General features: G+C 43.0%; 2 protein-coding genes across 5 annotated transcripts in view; one reads left to right on the plus strand and one right to left on the minus strand.

The window, feature by feature from the left end:
* pla2g15 (phospholipase A2 group XV) overlaps nucleotides 1-4,045 on the plus strand; it is a 35,669-nt gene extending 31,624 nt beyond the window's left edge. The window contains exons 5-6 of the mRNA XM_033036178.1: nucleotides 217-441; nucleotides 931-4,045. Coding sequence (XP_032892069.1) covers nucleotides 217-441; nucleotides 931-1,451 — 746 coding nt within the window. The 3' untranslated portion in view covers nucleotides 1,452-4,045. The remainder of the gene's footprint in view (nucleotides 1-216; nucleotides 442-930) is intronic.
* A 4,677-nt stretch (nucleotides 4,046-8,722) lies between these two features.
* On the minus strand, nucleotides 8,723-23,779 carry usb1 (U6 snRNA biogenesis phosphodiesterase 1). 4 transcript variants are annotated; one of them, XM_033036179.1, is made up of 9 exons: nucleotides 22,898-22,954; nucleotides 22,724-22,848; nucleotides 19,592-19,743; nucleotides 15,760-15,943; nucleotides 14,701-14,754; nucleotides 13,129-13,234; nucleotides 12,162-12,242; nucleotides 10,326-10,433; nucleotides 8,723-9,321 (listed from the first exon to the last, which is right to left on the minus strand). In XM_033036179.1, the coding sequence occupies exons 2-9, from the start codon at nucleotides 22,831-22,833 to the stop codon at nucleotides 9,217-9,219; spliced, it is 900 nt and encodes a 299-aa protein (XP_032892070.1). In that variant the 5' UTR covers nucleotides 22,834-22,848; nucleotides 22,898-22,954; the 3' UTR covers nucleotides 8,723-9,216. The 4 variants fall into 4 exon arrangements, with proteins under 4 accessions (XP_032892070.1, XP_032892071.1, XP_032892073.1 ...); XM_033036180.1 differs by lacking the exons at nucleotides 22,724-22,848; nucleotides 22,898-22,954 and adding an exon at nucleotides 23,761-23,779; XM_033036182.1 differs by lacking the exon at nucleotides 10,326-10,433 and having other exon boundaries at nucleotides 22,898-22,946.
* Nucleotides 23,780-26,262: the final 2,483 nt, after the last annotated feature.

A 26,262-nucleotide genomic window follows, 5' to 3' on the forward strand; every position in this document is an offset into this window, starting at 1 on the left:
GCTGGCTCGAAGGGCCGAATGGCCTACACCTGCACCTATTGTCTATCAACCTGAAGAGGGGTCTCAACCTGAAATGTTACCTGTTCCTTTTCTCCAGAGATGCTGCTTGACCCGCTGAGTAACTCCAGCATTTTGAGTCTATCTTCCAGGGAAATGTAAATGCCGTTCTGTTCCTCAACAGCACAGTGAATTTCTCTCCCTTCTTTTTATTTCCAGATGAAAACGGTCAGTATTTCAAGGACCTGCAGGAGATGATTGAATCCATGTACAAGCAATATGGTGAACCCATTGTCCTCCTAGCACACAGCATGGGAAACCTCTACACCCTCTATTTCCTGAACCATCAGTCCCAGGAGTGGAAAGACAAATACATTAAGTCCTACATTGCGCTGGGGGCTCCTTGGGGAGGTGTGACGAAGACTTTGCGAGTATTGGCCACAGGTTAGTCATAGAAGAATGTCAAACTGGGAATGTGAAGCTCCTTGGCTGATCTTCACCAACAAGGGCGGCACAGCAGTAGATTTGCTGCCTTACAGCGCCAGAGACCCAAGTTAGATCCTGACCATGGGTGTGGAGTTTGCATGTTCTCCCTGTGACCTGCGTGGATTTTCTCCGGGATATCCGGTTTCCTCTCACACTCCAGACATACAGGTTTGAATGCTAATTGGCTTGGTATAATTGTAAATTGTCCCTAGTGTGTAGGATAGTGTTCGTATGCAGGGATTGCTGGTCGGCGTGGACTGGGTGGGTTGAAGGGCCTGTTTCCGTGCTGTATCACTAAACTAAATTAAACTAAATAGATATGCAGGAGTGAGAAATGATGAGATTGTGTTGATGTGGAAGAATGATCCTGACCTTGTGTTGCATGAATTTTTCATGTGCTGTTAATGAGCACCAGGGCCATGGCTTACACCTTGCTTAACCTTACAGGAGATAATGATCGAGTTCCTGTCATCAGCCCATTGAAGATCCGTGATCAGCAGCGGACTGCAGTCTCCACCAACTGGCTCCTCCCTTACAACAACACCTGGTCAATGGACACGATATTCATCACCACACCAACGTATAATTACACGATAAAAGACTATCAGAAGTTCTACCAGGACATCAACTTCAAAGAAGGCTGGCTCATTCGGCAAGACACCGAGCCGTTGGTGTACAAGTTGACTGCCCCTGGCGTCCCAATATATTGCCTGTATGGAACCGGAGTGCCAACGCCCGAGTCCTTTCATTACGTTTCCTTCCCCAATCAGGAACCCGTAGCCGTCAATGGGGATGGCGATGGGACAGTCAACCTAGTTAGTGCTCTAAAGTGCAAGGAATGGGCTGGGAAACAGAAAGGCAAAGTCTTCATGAAAGAACTGCCAGGAAATGAACATGTAAATATGCTGTTGAATCTCTCTACAATATCCTATATCCAAAAGATCCTATTTAATTTATCTCTGCTGTGAATTCATAGTGACTACTCTGGAAGTCGGAGGAAACTTTTGTTTTTCTGAATCTTAACAGTTTTATAGTGACTTGAGGCACTGCATTAACTGTGAATTGGCGTGTGCGTAACTAAGGTTGCTCTCTGACTTCACTGGAACAGGACTGTGCATCAATCCAACTGATTCCCTTTCACCAACAAAGGAGCCGTGGATAATTAGTGGCACCTTTATTCCATTGGTGCATGCATATTCCCAAAAGATGCTGCATTATCTCAATTCTCTCCATTTTATTGATTGTGGTGTCTGAACTGAATCTTCCTGATTTTGACCTGACATTGGAACAGGGGTGGGTCACTGAGCCTTTTCCATCATTGAACTGAACCACATCTATCTGCGACTGAAGCCGATGTCAAGTGAAATAGGTCTCAATTATTTTTTTTAATCATTTCATTATAATGGAATATTGGGATGTATGTTGGAGATTGGGGGCAGAGAGGGATTTGTGAAGTTCAGTGGTTTAGGCATACAACGAAGATTCACAGAAGCAAGTCTTGCAGCCTTTTGATGTCAAAAATTTAACTGCTTGAAGATGCATTTGATTGCAGGTTTGGCAAATCGTGCTACGATCCGGTAACAAAATGAAGGTGTGAACATCACCCCAATCCACTTCCTGTAGGTTCACTGTATAATAGACTCCATCCAGCAAAAAAAAAACATATGCAGGATGGGAAACAGAATTGTTGTAGTGCCAAAGCTTTTTTTTTTTTTTTTGCCACAGATTCCAGCATCTGCAGTCTCTCATGCCCCTAGTGGTACTTCTGCAAAACCAAAGTTGAAGTACATGGACAAGGAAAATATCAGGGAGCAGAAATTCTGTCATCCCTAATATGGCAATGGAGAATGTATTGAAGTACAGAGGTTACGTATGGTTTCCACTGGATCCCATCCTTGTAATATTAACTCTTTGTAATTTAGGTTCCAACTCTTTATGAATACCTCTTCCATACATTTGCTTCTCGCTGTGTTTGCCAAACACTAAGTATGGTACAGCTACCTCCTAATTTCAAACCCACCTTGCACTAGTTGAAAGCATCATTTCTGAATCATCTTTAAATTAAAATGGATGAAAGTGAAAGGGGAAAATAGATATGTTTTGCTTCCCTAAACCTTAAGTAACTTGATTTGAGTGCAATTTCACAAATAATTATTCTAAAAAGACAATAAAACTTAACCTTTCCCATTTACTTCTGCGGAGGGGGTTGTTTGTTTGCTTTTGCCAAGAATATTTTAGCAGGATCGTGCAATATTTTGCTGTGTATGAATAGATGAATCTTTGTGCCTTCACTGTACTGAGGCCACGGCATGCCTATGGTAGTCAAGATGTTTAAACTTTGTGCACACTATTTAATTTTTGTTTTGGGTGGGGAAAGAGCACAATTTATGGGTTGGTGGCGGTGAAATAACACAATTGGCTTGTGTGTACATTTGCAGAAAGGAAATGAGTAACAATAGACACAGGACACTTTCTTACTTGGAAGATGGGGGACAGCATCAAAGGGTATTGATGAGTCCATTAGTCTGTAGCCAGGTGATCACCAAAGCGTGCTTCCTTGCCTCTGCCCCATCACAGCAAAAGAAATAGCTCTCGCAGAAGAATTTACACTTTTGCCATGTCTGGGGAACACAATTCTGAGTTCACCACCACGATAATTTATGGAGAATCGATAATTCATACAATTTGTAACACAACAGGTAAGAGAGGTTTATTAGGACATCTAGTTACTTGAGAAAAAACAGCCATGTCCCAATATACATTTTCAAAAGTTTCCAGACAATTCAAAGCCCAGGCTAGAATACCAGTTATGAAATGTTGTTATAAATGTTGGATGTTACCAGTTTCATATGTCGAGTTCAATGTTGTCGTACATTTTAATAGTTCGTAAACTGTAAATGTAGAAGCAAATTCCAAATATTTGGTTGGTGCGCTTGCCCAGCGATATCTTAATGGACATGAATATTTTCTTAAGGCAGTTATATTTTTGATACGGGCACTATATTCAAGGCAGCAAAGTCTGGGTGCAGCCATAAAGCAGGTCATTGTGGATGCTGACTACATCTGTAAGCTCTGCTGCCTTGTCCTTGTATTCTGATTGCTGATAACTGATTGGAAAACTAACATTAATTGCGCTGTCTCTGGGGGTGCAGCCCTGGTGTACCGGCTGCTCTTGGTAAAGGCTGTGCAGGGTACCAGAGGCACACTGCCGCGGACGAGATAAAACAAGCAGACTGTGGAGTAGGGTGGTGACTTGCCCTTCCCCGTGCCTTCTTCCAACCTGTGGCAGCGAGTGGCATGGTTGGAATAGTGGGTCTGGCAAGGCAGGGAGGTAAATCCAATTGTTACTACTTATAGACCAAACATTAATGTTTTGGTCTGTAAAGCTGGTGGCTGAGTCTGATCACAATTGTGTATTCATGCTGTTATCTGTGCCTCTGCAGTTCACATACCCAGCTTCTAAGAATGGTCATATTTAATCACTGAAGGCGCATTGCTGTAACCACTGCTTCTGTTTCTACTCGAGTGTTTTTCAATGGTAAATAAACAAGTTTCACCTGCAGTGATTGTGTGCTGACTTGTGTATGGATTCTTTCTCCAGCAGCACTTGGAAGTACAATTCCAACTGGGGCCTGGAAGGGCAAGATTGCAACAGGATCAATGGTCAGTTTAGTACTATGGCTACATCTTTACCCTAACCAGAATCATTCATTTTTTTAACCTGTGCTTTGACAAGCACATCGGGTAGTTAGGATGAAGCTAGACACAAAATTCTGGAATAACTCAGCGCATCAGGCAGCAACCCTGGAGAAAAGGAATGTGTGACGTTTTGGGTCGAGACCCTTCTTCAGACAGGTAGTTAGGATGGTTACATCGCAGACAATAAGGGCCAAAGTGCGTCATAGTCTTTTGTGCCATGAAGTGGTTTCTAATTGGCATTAATTACAAGAGTATTTACCAATCCCAAAATAAATGCCCACATCATTTGATGGGTTCCAAGATGCATGGGTGCAAAGGGCCCTGCTTTTGTGCCACACCTGGAAAATCAATCCCATCACATCGACCACTGCGTCAGTTGTATCAATCTCTTCGATCTATAGTGCCTACCGCCATCATTGAAGATCCCCAGACTATCGTTAATCGGACTTTACTGTACTTTACCTTGCAGTATATGTTATTCACTTTATTCTGTATCTACACTGTGGGCGACTCGATTGTAATCATGTATAGTGTTACTGCTGATTGGATGGCATGCAACAAATAGCTTTTCATTATACTCTGGTACATGTGGCAATAAACTAAACTAAATATTATCCACAATTTTTCAGTAGGAATAAATTAGCTTTATTTTCCCTAACTAATTAGTTTCAAATTAATTCTCCAATTAATCTCAAACCAAGACAAGAATGGCCTGAACTGCAATTACTGTTCGGTTTCCTCGGCTTCAATGAGATAAATTAATTACCCTGCGACTCTTAGCCCTGAAAGGTATGTGCTTTCCAAAGCCTGAACGTCTTTTCTTAAATGTTCTTTGATTATGTTTTTCAAACAATAAGGTTTTAGAGCTTAATCACACCACTCAATCCCAATCTCCACGTACAAAGAACACCATTTATGATCCACTATTCCTCTTACAAAATTGGGGAGATTTTTACAGTTTATTACACCTATACTGGATCTGGATGTAGTACGCTGAAAAGCTCTAGGTACTCAGCACTGGACAATTTTATACTGGACAATTTTTACATGTGTGAGTCCAGATGGGCAACAGGAAAGGATTGGGGGTGGGGGGTTAGAGGTTACCTGAATTTGGAGAATTTAATGTTCATACCATTGGGTTGTAAGCTATTGAAGCAAAATATGAAGTGCTCTTCTTCCACTTTGAGTGTGGCCTCGTTCTGGCAATGGAGGAGGCCCAGGATAGAAAGGTCAGTGTGGAAATGGGATGGAGAGATAAAATGGTTCGCAACCGGGACATCCATTAGGCCTTGGGCGGACTGAGCACAAGTATTCTGCGAAATGGTCGCCGAGTCTGCACTTGGTCTTGCTGATGTATAGAAGGTCACATCAGAAACACTGGATGCAGTAGATAAGGTCAGGGGAGGTTTACGTGGCCCTTGTGATGGAGGCGAGGGAGGTGTTATAGGGACAGGGTTTACATCTATGGCTGCAGGTGAAAGTACCTGGGAGGGGGTAATTTGAGTGGGAAGGAATGAGTGAACATGGATAAGTTGGGCCAAAGGACCAGTGCTGTATGATTTATGCTGCCTGACATTGACATTCCTTCCCAGTGTCTGTCTGTTTCTGATTTCCAACAGGGACAAGATTTTGCTTTTCACATATTATATCTTTCTCTTGAGACAACACCTGAAAAAATGTCAGGATAAATCGGCCAGTCTCAAGAAATTAAATGGCTTGAACCACTAAGCTCGGATGGTCTTGAGACTAACCACAGATCAGTGGGAAATGAACATTATGTAAGTTTATACTGGTCATATTTGACCGACTTCTCCAAAATAAACCAAGAAAATTTAAAAAGCAGAAATGAAATTTAGTTCTGAGATTAAAGATAATAGAAGCAATTATGCAAGAATTATGAAAACAATTCATTATGCGGAACTGGCTTATACCATTTAAAAAATATCAATATTCAACATCTGCAGTTCAACATGACAATAAACTCACTTGAACTTGAGTAAGTACTGGAATGTGTTTTGTATTTGGTAAATGCTGATGCCCCTGTACACTGCTAGTGACGGAATTAATGCTCGAGGTAGTGGATGGAGTGCCATTCAAATGGAGCGTTTGAAATGTTGAGCTTGTCGAGTATTTTTGGACTTGCAATCGCCAAAATCATCACGGCAAGTGTTGCTTCACACTCTTGACTTGTAGGTGCAGATGGTGGAAGACTTTGGGGCATCAAGAAAAGTTGCAGAATGCTTGGCTTCAAAACTGCACCAGGTGATTGTGAAAGGTCCAGATATTAGGACATGGTTAAAGAGGATGAGGGATTGAACACCAGAAGCATTTTACAATATTATAACGTCAGTTCGTTATGGAGCTTATCTATGCAAATTAAGTCTAGGACCCAGAATGAGTATATGATCTAATTTTGCACAGAACATTAGACTGGAAGTGGATACATGTGGAGGTAGAGGCAGGTAATATTAAAAGTTAAAGTGGATGATCTTTTTAAAGCAGAGGATATGTGAGGTGACATTCTGCTTGTGGTCAAATTGGATACATAGATTTGCTAATAGACGGTATCCAGTGAAGGTGAATAGAGAAAAGTATTGATCAATAAATGCAATTTATGGCCGTGGATAGTCTGAAATAATTGGTTTTAATTGATCTGAATGAAGTAAGACTATCCTTTGAGAACCAGGTTAGTACAAGTTCAGTAAAGTGAAGTAAAATGTTACTATTTTTTTCAGGTGAGATAGTGTCAGGCTCTACCATTCACTATCGTATTAGGCATGTGTGCTTAGCTATGATGATATGAAATGTATTCTGATTGTGAAATGTAGATTTAGACGTTTAGATTTTAGAGATGGAGTATAGAAACAGGCCCTTCGGCCCACTGAATCTGTGTCGCCCAGCTATCACCCATACTATACCAATGAGCTACACACTAGGGACAGTTTTCAATCTTTACTGAAGCCAATTAACTTACAAAACCTGTACTTCTTTGGAGTGTGAAAGGAAACCGGAGCACCCGGAGAAAACCCACGGAGAATGTACAAACTCCGACCGGATCAAACCCAGGTCTCTGGCGCTGTAAGGTAGCAACTCTACTGCTTTGTTACTGTGCTGCCTGGAAAGACTAAAATAAAATTCACCCCTTGGATTGAAGTTCCCAAAATAAGATCGCAGCTTGGGTGGGTGGCTATGACACACTTATTGATGTTTCTGAGAAATGACTCGGGGGGGCCCCAGTGAAAATTTCTCAGCGTTTCCTCTGATGTTTGGTTTCTATGGTCAGCCTTTCTAAAAATAAATTGCATTTTGAAGTCCATGAAATGAAAGAAACTCGGACCTAGCTTTGATGAAATTCTGTTTTTTATGACTATCTGCACTAAAAATAGGTGAAATATTCATTGACGACATGGTGCACCTCTTGCGGTTCCATGCATAGATGACTACTTTAGTTTCTGATGTTAACCCAGTTAACATTTCAGGTTAATGACCCTTCATCTTTACTGATGTTCTCTATTTGAAGTGCCACATGCTCTTGGAGTGTTTGTGTGACCCAATCCAATTGTCTCCTCCCTCTGTTCATTTAGAGTATTGCGAGTAGATTGTAACAATGAGGGAAATAATTGCTATACTAACTAAAAGATAACTAAAGTAGCCTCTATACTATGTTATATTTAATACATCCAGAACCTCAACCAGTAATAGACTATCTGGCTCAAAACAACTAACCATTTAAAAACACTTAAACAGTTATTATCCTTTATTGAAGTTGGGGTAACCTACAGAACTTTAAAGCAAATAGCCATAGAGTGATATAGTGTGGAAATAGGCCCTTCGGCCCAACTTGCCAACATTGGCCAACATGTCCCAGCTACACTGGTCCCACCTGCTTGCGTTTGGTCCATATCCCTCCAAACCTGGCCTATCCATGTACAGTGCATTCAGACCATTTCACTTTTTCCACATTTTGTTAACACTATAGCCTTATTCTAAAATGGATTAAATTAATTTATTTTAACATCAATCTACACACACTACCCCATAATAAAAAAATGAAAACAGGTCTTTAGAAATTTTTGCAAAGCAATTAAAAAGAAATAACTGAAATCTCACATTTACATAAGTATTCAAACCCTTTACTCAGTACTTTGTTGAGGCACCTTTGGCAGCGATTACAACTTCGAGTTTTCTTGGGTATGACGCTATAAGCTTGGCACACCTGTATTTGGGTAATTCCTCCCATTCTTCTCTGCAGATCCTCTCAAGCTCTGTCAGGTTGGATGGGGAGCGTCGGTGCACAGCTAATTTCAGGACTCTCCAGAGATGTTCGATCGGGTTCAAGTCCGGGCTCAGGCTGAGCCAATCAAGGATATTCACAGATTTGTCACAAAGCCACTCCTGCGTTGGGACCTTTCTGTTTTAACATTCAAACTACAACATTATAGAATGTAGCTTAGTGCTCTTTGCAGATAGTTTCTGCTTGAAGTTTCAGGTGAAACTTTTTTACTCTAAGAAACATTGAGAAGACTGCAACGACAAGTTATTCAAATCTTCAATCTTTGGTTTAATAAGAAAGTCCATGAAAAATGTTTTATAAAAAGATAAAGACAAACAAAAATAGGAAAATGTTTAAATACAGTAAAGCTCAGCTGTTTTGCAATATTTTAAACCACTTTAGTGCATGTGGTGAAAATATTATAAACATTGTTTGTAACTTAGCAATAGACTTCGTCAGACCACTGACATTGAGGCAGTTATCTCCAGATATATAATGGCTTTTAAATTATTTGTGTTCACCCATTTCACTCCAGCGTTGAGTTCAAGACTAAATCTTATTTTTACACATTTAATTTTGTTGCTCCATGTAAAAGTGCAGTTACCTTCATTTTTCAAAAAGGACTAGTCCGTACATTGATGAACTAGACATTATGCGTGATCCATGACTGGCACTGAGGTAACGTCGTTGTTATAGCATTGTTTCAGCCAGCGGTCAAGTTCCACCTTCAAGTTGAGCCCTCAAAGAGATTGCATCTGTCGCTATCGCAAGGAAAACGAGAACACTTTGTTTCCTGTCTTGCATCGAACCTGATCTGCGTAGTGTTGGAGGATTCTGGCACTGTTTTCAAATTTATCCACCATGTCCTGCAAACAATAGCAACATTTCAGACTTGGGTTTGCATTGTATCGGATACACTGCCAAAACATATTGATTGGAATGTTTTCATTTTGAAATATAATACAAGTCTTGAAAAATTTTAATTGTGTAGGAAGGAACTGCAGATTGTGGTTTACACCGAAGATGGACACAAAAAGCTGGAGTAACTCAGTGGGTCAGGCAGCATCTCTGGAGAAAAGGAATAAGTGACGTTTCGAGTCGGAATGGGTGTCGGGGGACTCTGACTCTCCTATTCACCTATTCCTTTTCTCCAGAAACACTTTAATTGCTCAGGTTTCTGTTATCCTTGAGGCATATTGCACATAGCAGATCAAGTTCCACCCAGTCTGATATAATGATTTAAAAATAGTGCTCTCTGTTGGCAGAAGGGTAGTTTTAATTGCTTTAATCACCTACAGGGAAAAGTATGTTTAGCAAAATAGATTAAATAATAGAGGTGAAGGTCATGATAGGTCACTTAACAGATTAAATGAACAATAACAATGTGAAAAATGCTCAATTCTTGTTGTGCTCAGGAAGGTTATCCCAGGAAGAAAGTGACAAGCTTTCAGATGCAAATAGTAACATCCTTTGTGTTGTCTAATAAAACAGCATTACCATTACACACGAGACTGTCCTTTATTGAGGAGAAATTCGATGCAAGGAAAATAAAATGCTGTGTAAAAACTAAGTTTAACAAATAGTTGAACAACCCTAAAAAAAAGGGTGCCAGGAGTTATGGGTAGAAGGCAGGAGAATGGGATTGAAAGGGAAATTTAGGTCAGCCATAATTGAATGGCGGTGTAGACTTGATGGGTCGAATGGCCGTATTCTGCTCCAATCCATTGAGTGGCACCACCAATGACTGCAACGCCAACAGTCTGTCTGTCCCTCCTTTGTTGTTTCTTTTTAGTATGTGTTAAATGTATGTTTTAGTGTTCTCTAGCTTGTTTTATGTGGGGGGTGGGGGAAACTTTTTAAAATCTCTTACCTCGACGGAGATGCGATTTTTTTCCGTATCGTATCTCCGTCCGCACTGCCCCTCGAGGAGTTGGGGGCCTTTGCCTGAACCAACTTCGGGAGCTCCAACTGCGGGAACCTGCGGACATTAACATCGTGAGCTTGTGGTCCCTGGTTAGAGACTGACTTCGGGAGCGCCAAACTGCAGGAGCTTCGATCACCCCGACGTGGGGGCTTTGACCGCCGGCTGCGGGAACTTTGATCACCCCAACCGCGGGAGATTAAGGAGGAAGAAGATTGGACTTTATTGCCTTCAATCGCAGTGAGGAATGTGGGGAATCTGCTGTGGTGGATGTTTATGTTAATCTTTATGTAGTTGTGTGTCTTGTTGCTTTTAAAAAAAAAAAAAAAATATATGGCTGTATGGTAATTTGAGTTTCACTGTACCTTAATTGGTACATGTGACAATAAACTGATCTTTGAACCTATCAGTCGTCATGGTTGGAAAGTCCCAGATTTCAGTCCATAGATTCCTGTCGGCTGTAAGACTGCTACAATTATCCAATTACTGGCGGGTAGGATAGTAATATAAACATTATTCATGACTGCCCAGCAATGTCTACTGTTCTTGTGGAAGGTTAGACATTGGATATTAGTAACAGAAGAATCGTGTCCCCGGTGCAGACAAACACTTTGCCAGTATTCTCTGCCAAGGTTCAAGTAGGAAAGCTGATGAATTCAAAGAGCGGAAAGTCCAGACAGAAATTAGTGATTTTAGAAAATAAAGGAGGCTCAATACAAAAAGCATTGTTTGCCTTTTGGAAATAGATGTAGGTTTATTTCTCACCACACGACAGTTAAAAGAAGTTTGGACAGAAAAAGCGTCAGAAGGTAATTAATCTGTATAGTTTTCTTACAACATTTTGTATAGTTTACAACATATTTTGCTATCAACATTTTATACGTGAAGCATTGATGAAGACTTGCTGGAATGACTACAAAATACATTTTAGTTTAAGTTAATTTAGTTTTGAGATGCAGCATGGAAACAGGCCCTTTGGCCCATCGAGTCCACACCAGCCATCGAGCACCCGTCCACATATAATCCCCACTTACTATAATCCCCACTTACGCATCGACTCCCTGCACGCTAGGGGCAATTTTACATAGGCCAAATATCCTACAAACTCGCAGGTCTTTGGGATGTGCCAGGAAATTGGAGCACCCGGAGGAAACCTACGCGTTCACAGGGAGAACGTGCAAACTTCTCAGACAGCACCAGAGGTCAGGATTGAACCTGGGTCTCTGGCACTGTGAAACAGCAGCTCTGCCCACTGCGCCATTGTGCCGCCCATAATTGTTTTGATAAACTTTGACAGCTAAAGCTTAAATGTTCTCTCCACTCTTCTCAAATTATTGAATCCCTAAAAGGTTTGTTAGGTTAGGTTCCCTCATTTCCTTTAGCAACAAGCAACCAAACTAATTGTCAGCGATATTTCTGACTCGCACAACACAGCGAGTTGTCAGGAAAAGGTAAAGAATGATACAATTCAGCAAAACCAAATTGTAACTAAATGATTGACACTGGGATTTTACTTTCAAAGAAATAGGCAAAGTTCTTGCCATAATGTTACGCAAGCCAAGAAAGACCATTTTGAAAGGGCCAATTATGGCGACATGTTGGATACAGAAAAGGCTTTTCAAAATTCATTACGTCAAACCTGTCAAAATATGACTCTCATTTTTCCATTCTCTTCCTTCCTAAAAGATTCTATAAATATAACAGATATTTGATTTTAAGTGGTCAGATTTGCAAAAATAAAAAGACCACCAATATAGTTATTTGTTCTTTCATTTCAGGACTGACCTGCAACTCATGTTGGTGTTTCTCGAGTTCAGCAGTCAGATCCCCCAAGCACCAGGCCACACTGATGTGAAAGGAAGGGCTCTGTCAAAATTGAAGCAGCAAATTTTATACACATGAAAGAGTGCTTGCAAATGTTACAACACAAAGCCTTTGAAAATTTTATTCTGCGTTTTCTATGAAAGATGAATGTGATGGCTTTGGGACAAGACTTTTTTATGCAGTTACATTTAGAACACGCATCTGCTGTTCTGTAGGACATCACAATGTTTTGAAAGAGTCATGAGAGGGTCCTTACAAAAATAGTGCAAGCCTCCATACATACTTGTAACATCAATCATACAGCCTATGGAACTACTTTCCTCCAAGCAGCAAAAATCACAATGGTATAATTTTAGTTTAGTTTTGCTTAGAGGTACAGTGTGGAAGCAGGTTCTTCAGCCCACCGAATCCATGTTGACCTGCGATCACTCAAACACTAGATCCATCCTATACACAAGGGACAATTTACAGAAGCCAATTAACCTACAAACCTACATATCTTAGGAATGCGGGAGATCGGGGCACCCGGAGAAAATCCACACAGTCACGGGGAGAACGTATAAACTCCTTATAGACAGCGCCCGCCATCAGGATCAAACCTGGGTCGTTGGTGCTGTAAGGCAGCAACTCTACCGCTGCGCTACTGTGCCGCCCTTTGCATCCTTAAAATAGTCTGGAAGCATTAACCACAAAAGGGAAGCTGATAAAATGAACTATGTGATACAATGTCAAGATTTGAACTAGGAGGGATTAGTGGATCAGAGGCTTATTGCTGTATCATTATTACATGATCTCTGTTGGACCAGGAAACATAATACGAGAAGGTTCTGAAACCAAGGGTGCCGGAAAATCGGTGTTCGACCTGTATATTGTATAATAATGAACAATATTTATGTGCCAAGATGCAAGATAAATAAAGAGCTCAAACCTTATGATAAGTTTTCAGGTTAAACTCCTCCATGGATTTATCCACTTCTTTGAGCAGTTCCAGTAGATAGTTGCTGCCAGCTGAAACCTCTAGACCAAGGAAGGTCCTGGCCAACAAGTAAAACAAAGTAGGCTCCATTATCTCAAGAGTCAAATGTAGGCTGAACATGAAACTATTAAAGCAACATCAAAAACCCTTCTTCTTCTTGCATATGGCGTGCACAGCCTAAAGTTGTAGGACAACTTGTTCTATTTGATCTTATTTGATTGTGCACGCCAGGTTGATTGCATTCGTTGAAACAGGGCGGACCACGTGAAGGTTGCAATCTTCCACCCCATCAAAAACGCAAGACTTGCATTACCAGTGCTTCCCGCACGGTATGATAAAATTGAGCATGCCCATTAGCCAAGAGATCCAAGTCACCAAGTTACCCGAGTAGAGTTCAGAATCTTGTAGGTAATCCTAAGTGAAGTTATTTTAGACTGAACTCAACTTGTGATTTCTAAAAACATTTGAGTCCCATAAAACAAAAGCAGGATATCAGAAGCAATCAAAGCCTCATGTCAGTAAAATCAGAATTAATTGATGCAATTGACACCTGATGGGCAGCACGGTGGCGCAGCGATAGTTGCTGCCGTGCAGCGGCAGCAGCACCAGTGACCCGGTTTCCATCCTGACTACGGGTGCAGTCGACACGGAGTTAGTACGTTCTTCCCGTGACCACGTGGGTTTTCTCAGAGATATTTGGTTTCCTTCCACCAAAGACATACAGGTTTGTAGGTTAATTAGCTTGGTATAAATGTAAATTTCCCCAGTGTGTGTACGGTAGTGCTATGTGCGGGGATCGCTGGTCGGTGCAGACTCGATGTGTCTGTTTCCGAGCTGTGTCTCTAAAACGAAAATAAAAAAACTGATATTGGTGCAGAATATGAAACTGTGCCAGTCTTGCACTTCAGGGTTTGTTTCATAGGATATCTGATTAACTTCAACTGACGAATACATCATGTCAAGAAAGCCAACATTCATCATTGACTGACATTGATAACATTCATTATATTTTAACTTTGATAATCCAGTGGACAGAAAAGGGCATTGAATGTTAAATCAGAGAGATAAAAGTTGAGCCTCTATTAATGAGTGAATTTTGAATGGCGATTTATGAAAGCCAACTTATACATTCAATGTAAAGAGGTATGGTGATGTTTAAGTATAAGCACCTTAGATTAAATGTACAAACTATTCACAAATATCCACCTTTACATCCTGTAAAACATCTGCTATCCGATCAGTGGAAGAATTTGTGGTTCCTAAATTGGACCTCAGAACCCAATAAGCTGGACTAGAATCAGGACATCCTCAATCCCAAGAGACTGCCAAAGACCTAATTTCCATACATTACATATTCTGAGAGAAAAGCAGAACCATATACACCATGGCTTTATTGAGTTCTATTAAACTGCTTAAAATCAAAGTTAACAATAGATTTGCATAATTTTACATTTAATTTTGGACACACAGTACATAGATGTTCCAATCAAAACAGAAAAAAAATAATTAATGGCGGTTTTATACCTGGTCTTCTCTTCATTAGTGTAGATCTTTACTTTATCCGAAAGGCAGTAAAACCTGCAGCAAAATGGAGATATTCCAGTTATTGAGTCTCATTAAAACAGGGAACATCATTTTGTGGCATGGTTGTAAACGGAATTGCATAAGTTAGTTTAGTTTTGTACATTGGGGAAACAGGCCCTTCGGCCCACTGGTTCTGCACCGACCTGCAATCCTCACACATTAACACTATCCTACACTCACTAGGGACGATTTACATTTATACCAAGCCAATTAACCTATAAACCTGTAAGTCTTTGGAGTTTGGGAGGAAATCTGTGAATACCCACGCAGGTCATGGGGAGAACGTACAAACTCTGTACAGTCAGCACCCGTAGCCAGGATCAAACTGGGGTCCCTGGCACTGTAAGGCAGTAACTCTACCGCTGCACCACTCACTATAAGTGCATGATCACTCTGTTGTCCTTGCCATGTTTGCCCATTAACCAAATCTATCTTTCCATGTCCAGTCAGCATTGTGACAAAACTCATGCAATGATGGCCTGATGGGGTCAAGACCACACAATGACCACTGTACCTGTCTTTGAACAAAAATGTAATGGGGCTTCAATCCCCTATTCTTTCCTCATATCCCAGCAAAGTGCTGGAGTAACTCAGCAGTTCAGGCAGCTGTGCAGGAGATAGGTGACATTTGGGGTCGGGACCCTTCTTCAGACTGATGTGGAGTGCTCATTCCTACTCCATCAGTCTGAAGAAGGGTTCCGACCTGAAACGCTGCCTGCCCATTCCCTCGTGCGTAGGGTCTGAAGAAGGGTCTTGACCCGAAACTTCATCTACTCATTTTCTCCAGAGATGCTGCCCAGCCCGATAAGTTACTCCAGCAATTTGCATCCATCTCCTGTCCATTCCCTCCGCAGATGCTGCCTGACCCGCTGAGTCTCTTTGGTAGTTATGTACTGTTATTGTGTATATATAATCAGTTATGATTGCTGAAACACAAATACATTTGATTTATTGCAGAGATATGTCCTTGCATCAACTTCACAGAAACTCCAATCGTACCTGTCAAAAAAGGTCATCTTTTCCTTTAACGACTCCACAAAAATGCTTATCCAATGATGGCGCAGTACCACGGTCTGTGACAGACTTACATGGAACTCCGTTACCCGAGTCATTGGCAGCTTGTGCGCTTGCAGGTGTGTCAGTAATAGATCAATAAGTTCCACAAACTCCTCTTCAGGATAATCTGATGGAAAACACGTGCATATTAATTTTAAAGGCCCTGCACAGAAAACGGTTTAGCATCCATGAGAAAATGCTGCATTATTCTGAACCTGCTTGCTGATTAATGATTGATGGTTAGATTGCTTAGCCTGTGTTAATTGTAACATCTTTGTTATTTGTCAAAGCCATATTTTATTGTTCTCTAAAATATGTAACTTCTGGCGACAGGAAAAAAAGCAGCAGAACTAACAGACAGCACCCGTAGTCAGGATTGAACCCAGGTCTCCATCGCTGTATGGCAGTAACTCTACCTCTGAACCATTGTGCCCCCCCCCCCCCCCACAGTAGTAGGGGAAGCCACAGGTCTATACCCTCTAGGTAAAGAGATTTCTGCTGATCTCAGTCTGAAGTGTCTTATCCTGAATTCTGAGATTGAGTTGCCCCCATTCGAGAATCTGCTTCCTCCCCAACCAGGAGAAACATTCTCCACACATGTAATCTGTCCAACCCTGTCAGATTTTTGAATGTTTTAGTGAAATGTCATCTCGCTTGTCAGAACATTTTAGGGGAGCTGGGATTAATTCTTCGACTTGAAAGAAGTGTCCTGCCGTGTTAACACCATCACCTTAAAGGATTGTAGGTTCAAGCCTACAGTTCATAGTTCAGCATGTAACAAATACAAACATTTCAATACTGCATTGTTTTCCACCCCGCTTTCTATTTAATCTGCATGTTGATACCACCAGAGGGCATCAGTGGTGCACCAATACACCAAAGGGGAAGTACTGTATTAAATTGTCAGATGATCTGAAATCCAGCATTGCATAGACAGAACTTCCTTCTAGCTAAGCATTAGGAAGACTGCAATCATCATGCTGTATCCTGACTCATATGTCCCTTCTCCTCAACACCTCGACAATTGTCAACGTTCTTTTCAAATGTCTCCATTCTGCCATCTTTAATCCTCACCACCCCTAACCTTATACATATGTCGAAGATAGACACAAAATGCTGGGGTAACTCAGCGGGACAGGCAGCGTCTCTGGAGAGAAGGAATGGGTGACGGTTCGGGTCGAGATCCTTTTTCAGATGGAAAGTCGCGATCCGATACGTCACCCATTCCTTCTCTCCAGAGATGCTGCCTGTCCCGCTGAGTTACTCCAGCATTTTGTGTCTATCTTCATTTTAAACCAGAATCCTTCTCTCCAGAGATGCTGCCTGTCCTGCTGAGTTGCTCCAGCTTTTTGTCTCTATCTTCGGATATAAGCAGTGAAACTAGCAAAATGACTCAAGGGTAATCTCAATTCATGCACTCCTTAATTCCCTCACTTGGTTAACCCCTTCCCCAAGATAACAGCAGAGACATTGTGGCGTCAGCATTGCCCCTGTACATTGACCCTGGGGCCCAGCAAGTCCATGCTGACCAGCGACCTCCGCACACTAACACTATCCCACATACAGTAGGCACAATTTACAATTATACAAATCCAATTAACCCATACGTCTGTACGTCTTTGGAGTGTGGGTGGAAACAGGAGGAGCTCCCGGAGAAAACCCTCGTGGTCACGGGGAGAACGTACAAACTCCGTACAGACAGCACCTGCAGTCAGGATCCAGCCTGTGTCTCTGGTGCTGTAAGGCAGCAGCTCTACGAATGCGCCACAGTGCTGTCGCTTCTATTTCGTATGTTTCATATTATGTGAAGGTGCTGAATGCAAAATTTGGAACTTCCAGTATTTAAGAGAGAGTTAGATAGAGCTCTAGGGGCTAGTGGAATGAAGGGATATGGGGAGAAGGCAGGCACGGGTTATCGATTGGGGGCGATCAGCCATGATCACAATGAATGGCGGTGGTGGCACGAAGGGACGAGGAGCGTCCTCCTGCACCTATTTTCTATGTTTCTATCTGCAGTTCCTTCCTACACACTTACACATACGTCTGTGCTTCGTCAATTCTGGATTCCCAAACGTCACAGAATTTCATTGCTCTGTTATCAGCAGCAGTGCATTCAACTACACCGTCCTAAACTGGAATTCAAACCTCCACAAAGGGTGGCGTGCGTAAGGTACGAGCTGCCGGAGGAGGTGGTTAAGGCAGGTACAATTGCAATGTTTAAGAATCATTTAAACACGTACATGGATATAATAGGTTTAGAGGGATATGGGCTAAACACAGGGAGGTGGGACTAGTGTGGATTTGACATATTGGTTGGTGTGGGCAAGTTGGGCCAAAGGGCCTGTTTCCACGTTGCATGAATCTGACTCTAGGACACCCCTCTTACTTCTTCGAGACACTTTTAAAACTCTCTCATCTTAAAAATCTCTAATTTTCTTCTGACATAGCCCAAACATTTGTTTGATAACGTTTCTGTGAAGAGCCTTTGATATTTCTACTACATTAAATGGATCACATGAACAGAAAAATGTCACTTTTGTAGAACATTTCACTTTGAGTGATGATAAACCTGGACCCATTTCCATAACAAATCTGTTCCTGCTCAGCTGAGAATAATAGCTCCAGCAAAAGATTAAAGGACCACATATTCTACTCGTAATAATGTACACAAAACCTTTCTCTTCATTGTCAATTATTGTCAGCAAAAAGATGTCGGTTCTGGGATTAATTTCATTTTTATTCGTGGAGTCAATACTGTTCAAGTTCAAGTTTGTGTTTATTGTCACTTAACCACCAACTAAGGTACAGTGAAATTTGAGTTTTGACTGTTGAAATTTGGCTGTTAGGCATCTTGAAATAATCAGAGGATGTGGCGATAGGATATAGAATTGTTTCTGTTTTTCATTTATGACCTTCTTTCCATTATGTCTGATGGTTACCAAAAATGACTTCAGACTCTTCATCAGCTGGGCAAGTGGGCTGAGAAATGGTTAATGGAGTTTCATGACAATATGTGTGAGATGTTGCATCTGGGGAAATCAAACTAGGGCAGGACCTCGGAGCCCTGGGGAGTATTGTAGAGCAGAGGGATCTAGGAGTGCAGGTACATAGTTCCCTGAAAGTGGCATCACTGGTAGATAGGGTCGTAAAAAAAAGGCTTTTGGTATGTTGACCTTCATCAGTCAGGGTATTGAGTATAGAGGTTGGAACATTATGTTACAGATTTATAAGTCAACGGTGATGCCACATTTGGAGTACTGTGTTCCGTTTTGGTGCATTGCTATAGGAGGCATATCATTAAGCTGGAACGAGGGCAAAGAAGATTTACGAGGATATTGCCAAGAATTGATGGGCTGAGCTTTAGGGAGAGGTTGGCCAGGTGAGAACGTTATTCCTTTGAGCGCAAGAGGTTGAAGGATGGGTGATCTTATAGAACTGTATAAAATCTTGACAATAATAGATAGGATGAATGCACAGAGTCTTTTTTTACAAAGGATAGGGGAATCAAAAACCAGAGGACTTATCTAAGGTGAGAGGAGCAAGATTTAATAGGAAACTGAGGGGCAACTTTTTCACTCAGAAGTATGTGGGGAGCAGTTCCATCATGCCCATTACCCTTGTCTTATAGGCGGTGGAAAGATTTGGGGTTATCAAGAAACGAGTACCAGGTTTTAGGATACGGAGTCAATGATCTGCTCTTGCCGTCATTGTGTGGCTGATCACAATTAATGTTATCACCAATAGATCAATGAACGTATTTGTTGATGTAACTCACACTCCACGTAGACCAGTGTTGACCAGTTCCCTCGTTGGTGCAGGAAGCTGCGGATTCGACCATCGTGATTACTGCTATCGTCTAGGTGCTCCTCTGATTGCGAGAACATTCCCATCACACTCTCTGGGATAGGCAGGCGCTGGGACTTCACTCTGTGCATCAATCACCGATTGAAATACAAAACACACTTTTATAATCAGCCCGAGCACTTCCCCGCCATTTATGTGCGGCTAAAGGACACAAAAAGCTGAAGTAACTCAGCATCTAGGGTAATTAGGGCGGGACAGTGGCGCAATGGTAGAGTCGCCGTTTTACTGCGTGAGAGACCCGGGTTTGATCCCGACCAAGGGTGCGGTCTGTACGGAGTTTGTACGTTCTCCCTGTGACCGCATGGGTTTTCTCCTGGTGCTCCGGTTTCCTCCCCCACACCAAAGACGTACAGGTTTGTAGGTTAATTGGCTTTGGTTAAATTGTAAATTGTCTCTGGTGTGTAGGATAGTGCTAGTGTAGTGTTTTTTTAAAAAGTTTTAAGGTTGTTTTTTTTATGTTTCCTGCAGCGCTGTCTAGCAATTCAGATCACTGTTCAAGGTAACACTCCAACTACTGTACCGCTGTGCCCTTCATATATACGAGCTTCAGTGTTTCAGTCCTCCTCAACTCCACACTGATTCAAATGCTGCCTGCACATCAATGTAGTGGTGAAACCCAAACTAGGGATCTGTGAGCAGATCTCAATGGTTCAATGGTTCACATATGCTCTGCACAGTGAAATTCTTTGTGCATAGCTCACACATGCAGTCGCTATATTTTGGCACCATTTACAAAAAGAAAATGAGAATGTCCACAGTCCAATCCACATGCTGAATGTACTGGAGCGCCCCCCATGCAGATAAACTCCAGGTAACCCCCAAGGCTTTGGTGCCTTCCCTCACAGTGGGAAAATTTAATTCTGCTGTGTGGGGATGTTTTTATGTTGAATTCTATCGTGTATTGTGTTCTTTATTTTTATTGTATGGCTGTATGGTAATCTCATTTCACTGTGCCATCTGACACATGTGACAAATAAATGTATCTTGTATCTTGTATGTCTTGTATGTAGGATGCTGCAGGGCCTCACCCATCGCCCTCAACAGGCTTGTGCCACAAACTGATGTTCCTCTCCTTGCCCGACTGCCTTTGTGTCACGGGGACGCTTTCTGCAGGCGACCTTGTGGGTGATGGAGGCAATACCCCGGTCCTTCTCCTCCTGGCCCATTCCATGTGTCCCACATCGCCAATGGCTCCCTCCTCCTCCTCCACTGACCTTTGGGGCCCAGCTTGGAGGCTTTTGAGCTTCCCGCACAGGCAGCTGGATCCTTCTTCGCAGCAATGAACCAGGCTTATGGCCGCGGGCAGCCCGTCAGGTCCATCCTTCTCCAGGGAGATCTTTGGAGAGTAAGTGGAGCTTGACAGAAATGTTGATCTTAATTTTCCATCACATTGCTGTTGTTTGAGAGTAGACTTACTTGGACTAATCAGGTTTGGATTGGTCGTCCTTTGTGTGAGCAGGCCATAACTGGGCAATTTTACACATTATCAGGTGGATGTCAGTGCTCTAACTACATTGCAACTGTCGGCTAAAGACACAGTTAGCCCTGGAATGCAAGTGTTCAGTTCTACAACATGGACATGGTCTGTTCTCAATGTCTTTCGTGTCATGTGTAAGAAGGAACCGCAGATGCTGGTCTACACACCGGATAGACACAAAAAGCTGGAGTAACTCAGCGGGACAGGCAGCATCTCTGGAGAGAAGGAATGGGTGATGTTTCCAGGTCGAGACCCTTTGTCTGCAGAAGGATTTCGACCCGAAACATCACCCATTCCTTCTCTCCAGAGATGCTGCCTGTCCCGCTGAGTTACTCCAACTTTTTGTGTCTTTCTTGTCTTCATTGTTCTCAGCCGTTTCATGACATTAAATGGGATAAACCAACTGGCTAAAAACTAGCAGAAACAAGGAACTGCAGATGCTGGTTTACAGGACACAAAGTGCTGAAGTAACTCAGCGGGTCAGGCAGCTTCTCTGGAGAACATAGATAGGTGACATTTCGAGTCATCATGACTCTTAAAAACGAGCTTCATTTGTGGGGATCTCAGGAGGAAGCTGCGATAGACAATTCTCCTGTTTAAGAAGGAACTGCAGATGCTGGAAAATCAAAGGTAGACAAAAGTGCTGGCGAAACTCAGCAGGTGCAGCAGCATTTATGGCGCGAAAGAAATAGGCAACGTCGCCTATTTCCTTCGCTCCATAGATGCTGCTGCACCCGCTGAGTTTCTCCAGCACTTTTGTCTACCATGGAAAATTCTCCTAACTCTTCTCGCTGAACATTGACGTGGATAAGCTTTTCCCATTGAGAGTAGGGAAGATTCAAACAAGAGGACATGACTTCAGAATTAAGGGGCAGAAATTTAGGGGTAACATCAAGAGGATTTTCTTTACTCAGAGAGTGGTAGCTGTGTGGAATGAGCTTCCGGTGGAAGTGGTGGAGGCAGGTTCGATTTTATCATTTAAAAATAAATTGGATAGGTATATGGATGGGAAAGGAATGGAGAATTATGGTCTGAGTGCAGGTAGATGGGACTAGGGGAAAATAGGTGTTCGGCACGGACTTGTAGGGCTGAGATGGCCTGTTTCCGTGCTGTAATTGTTATATGGTTATATGGTTATAACATAAAGTGAATGTTTCAGCCTTATCTTGAGAACTCACAGGTGAAATAAGAGTATTCTCAAGGATTTCAAAAGGCATTTGGTCATGGAGGGCATCAAGCAATCCTGGTAGCAACTAAGTCAATGGATATTGATGGCATGCACCTCAACGGTTGGGTCATGCCTCACACAAGGGAAGATGGTTGTGCAGGTCAATCACCCCAGGGAAGGTGAGGAGGTGACAGTGGAGGGATTGGAGGAGACGGTGGTGAGGGCAGGAGTAGAGGGGGAGAGGTGGAGACAGGGGAGGTGGACGGGGGAGGGGATGGGGGGAGAGGGTAGAAGAAGGGGAGGGGGAGGGAGAGAGGGAGGATAGAAGAAGGGGAGGGAGAGGGAATGTTTTGGCGTTACATCTCCAGCCCAGACCCAACAAGCCACTCAATACTCACTCCTCGCTGCAGGCGGCGGCGGCGGCTCCGACATCTACCCGGACCCCCGGCCGCGGCTCCTCCTCCTCATCCTCATCCTCACTGCTGCTGCTGTAATTCACCAGGAACATCTCGCCGCCGCCGCCCTCACTCACTCACTCCCTCCCTCACTCCCTCCCTCACTCCCTCCCTCACTCACTCACTCACTCACGCCCGTTGCCAAGCAGCCGCCGCCGCTGCCGCCATGTCAGCCCGAGTGTCACCCGCTGTCCTCCGGCCGGATGGTTGCAGCGAGCGGCGGGTTCCGCGTTCAAACCCGTCACCTGGAGCCACCCCACCTCCCAGACACACATGTCCAAAGATCTTATAACAGAGCTCTGCTATAAGATCTTTGCACATGTCTGCATATAGAGGCTGTGACAAGCGGTTGTGTCAAGCCACATTGGCTTTGTTGAACTTTGTTTGGTGCCTCACAACCAAAGAATCCGTTTTGATTCGTGCCCCTTCTTGTTTTTGCAAGGAAATAAAGGACAGCTTTTTCTACAAGAAATGGGATAGGTGTGTTTATCTCACCTGTCTTTGGTGAGGTTGGAGATGGACTGCGGGTCAGGACATTTGAGGCTGTTCATACCAAAGATCTTATGCTCTGCTATAAGATCTTTGGTTCATACTAGGACAAGTCTTGGCTGTGTGTGCCCTTCAGTGGTAAATGGCAAAGATAAAGCCATCAAAAATACATAATACAAAGCGCTGGAGTAACTCAGTGGGTCAGGCACATCTCTGGAGTAAAGGATCCGAATAGGTGATGTTTTGGGTCGGAACCCTTCTTCAAACCAGCAACTGCAATTCCTTCCTAAACAATATATAGTGACTTGTAGCTAACTATTACCTGATACAACAGTGTGTCAAAGTCATGCAATGTTGAAGACTCAATAGTTAACGGTGTACTTACTTACATATCATATTTTTATGATACTGCCTGTAAGGAAAATTCATTTCGTTGTCTCTAATTGAGACAATGACAATAAATTTGAATACAATACAATACAATACAATACATACTCATGGCTTGTCCCATATGCCAATATAGAAGAGGCCACACAGTATATCTGAAAGCAAACTTATCCTATAGCAGGCCAACTTAAATCAGTGGCTGGTAAGATATCATCAATGATGTCTCTGCAAAATCTTTCGAGTCTGCGGAAAGGATAAGCAAATTGATGTAAATGTCTTCACCCTATCCAACACCTCCAACATTGAGGAGTTAATTACACTCACCCACCTCTTCTCACCAGACCATATTGTTTGCACGCTTTGGACTTTACTTTAGGGATTCAGCGCGGAAACAGGCCCTTCGGCCCACCGTGTCCCCACCAACCAGCCATCACCCCGTACACTAGCATTATCCTACAAAATAGGGATAATTTACAATTTAACCAAAGCCAATTAACCTACAAATTCATACGTTTTTGGAGTGTGGGAGGAAACCGGAGCATCTGGAGAAAACCCACTTGGTCACAGGGAGAACGTACAAACTCTGTACAGACAACACCTGTAGGCAGGATCTAACCCAGGTCTCTGGCACTGTAAGACAGCAGCTCTACCACTGCACCACTGTGCCACCCCTTATATTCACATACTCTGCATGGCTTGTCCTAAATGCTAATGGGCTGAATGGCCTAATTCTGCTCCAATGATTTATGAACTTATAAATTCTGTATTAGTGAACTTCTGATGTTTGCAATAGGAAATTCTGTAATCATTCACTTGGTATCAGATGCAGTCTTTCCTTATAATGAAATATGGGGCAGAAACGTTTAAAGACAGATCAGCAAATATAACCGTTGCCAATTATTCCCCAACTATATGGCACCACCAACATAAAAGTTGACCTTCAGAGGTTCAGTCAGTACCACGGCACTGTGAGTGGGGATGCTGCTTCAAGATTTAATCCTGACCTCCAGTGCTGTCTGTGTGGAGTTTATACACATTCTCTCTTTGACCCTACGGGTTTCCTTCAGGTGCTCCAGTATTCTCCAGGGTGGCACAGTGGCACAGCGGCTCAGCGGTAGACTTGCTGCCTTGCAGCGCAGGAGACCCGGGTTCGATCTTGACTATGGGTGGCGTCTGTACGGACTTTGTATATTCTCCCTTTGACCATATGGGTTTCCTCCAGGTGCTTTGGTTTCCTCCCACGTAAGTGGCCACGGTAAATTGAATCTATTTTGTAGGACCTGCGTGGTAGAATCTGGGAGGGAGTTGACGGGAATATCAGGCAAATTTTAAATGGGTTTACTGTAGGATTAATAAAATATTGGTGCCTGTTGATTGGCGTGGGCTGAAGGACTTCATACATTCATAAGTTATAGGAGCAGAATTGGGCCATTCGGCCCATCAAGTCTACTCTGCCATTCAATCATAGCTGCTCTATCTTTCCCTTTCAACTCCATTCTGCCTTCTCCCCAAAACCCCTGACACCCTTACTAATCAAGTTTCCATGCAGCCGACCATGATGTCCACCACATTGACTTTGTTCCCACACTCTGGAAAAGGAACTGCTTTCACTGAAGTCTCGTGCGTTCCCACGACAAATTTGGTCAGAGAGCTTGTGTCAGTCATTCTCAATCCACACAATTTATGAGGTGGCAGGGGGAAGTGAGGGGAGGGGGGGAGATAAATGAACCGCAATCATCATGTGAGAGTCACTTATGTGTTCCAAAGTCGCTGGTAAGCAAATGTCAGCGCTTCTGAAATGGTTACAGAAGTAACTCACCGTGAAAGTTAGCAGCAACAGGGGACACAGTGGCACAGCGGTAGAGTTGCTGCCTTACAGCGCCAGAGACCCAGGTTCGATCTTGACTGCGGGTGCTGTCTGTAAGGAGTTTGTATGTTCTCCGTGTGGCTGCATGGGTTTTCTTTGGGTGCTCCAGTTTCCTCTCATACTCCAAAGGCACACAAGTTTGTAGGTTATTGGCTGTGGCAAAGGTTGTAAATTGTCCCTAATGTGAAGGATAGCACTGGTGTACAGGGATCACTGGTCGTCGCAGACTCGGTGGGCCGAAGGGCTTGTTTCCACATTGTATCTCTAAACTAAACTAAACTAAACTAAAGAATGAAACGCCTAAGACATAAGTAGGCCAGAGGATTTTTTTTTTACTTTATTTTTTTTTAATCAAAAATATTTATTCAAATATTAAAATAGTATTTACAATACAATAAAACAAAACACCACCATAATACAAGACGAACAAATATGCTAAGCAACTGCTAAACAACTATATTGCAATCCTTGTCCAGGATACATTCAACCCCCCTCGGTGCCCAGCGGTCGCGGAACTCCCTCAGGGTGCCCGTAGACAGGGCATATCCTTTCTATCCGCACCCGGGCACGGACGTATCCCCGGAAAAGGGGCAGGCAACCGGCTCGGGTAGAGCCCTCCACCGCCCGGTGCCTTGCGGATGGCCATCTTGGCCAGGCCCAGGAGCAACCCAACCAGGACATCTTCAGCCCTACCCTCTCCCCTACGCACAGGGTGTCCAAAGATGAGGATGGTGGGTGA

Source organism: Amblyraja radiata, chromosome 17 (assembly GCF_010909765.2).
Source record: "Amblyraja radiata isolate CabotCenter1 chromosome 17, sAmbRad1.1.pri, whole genome shotgun sequence".
Lineage (NCBI taxonomy): Eukaryota > Metazoa > Chordata > Chondrichthyes > Rajiformes > Rajidae > Amblyraja > Amblyraja radiata.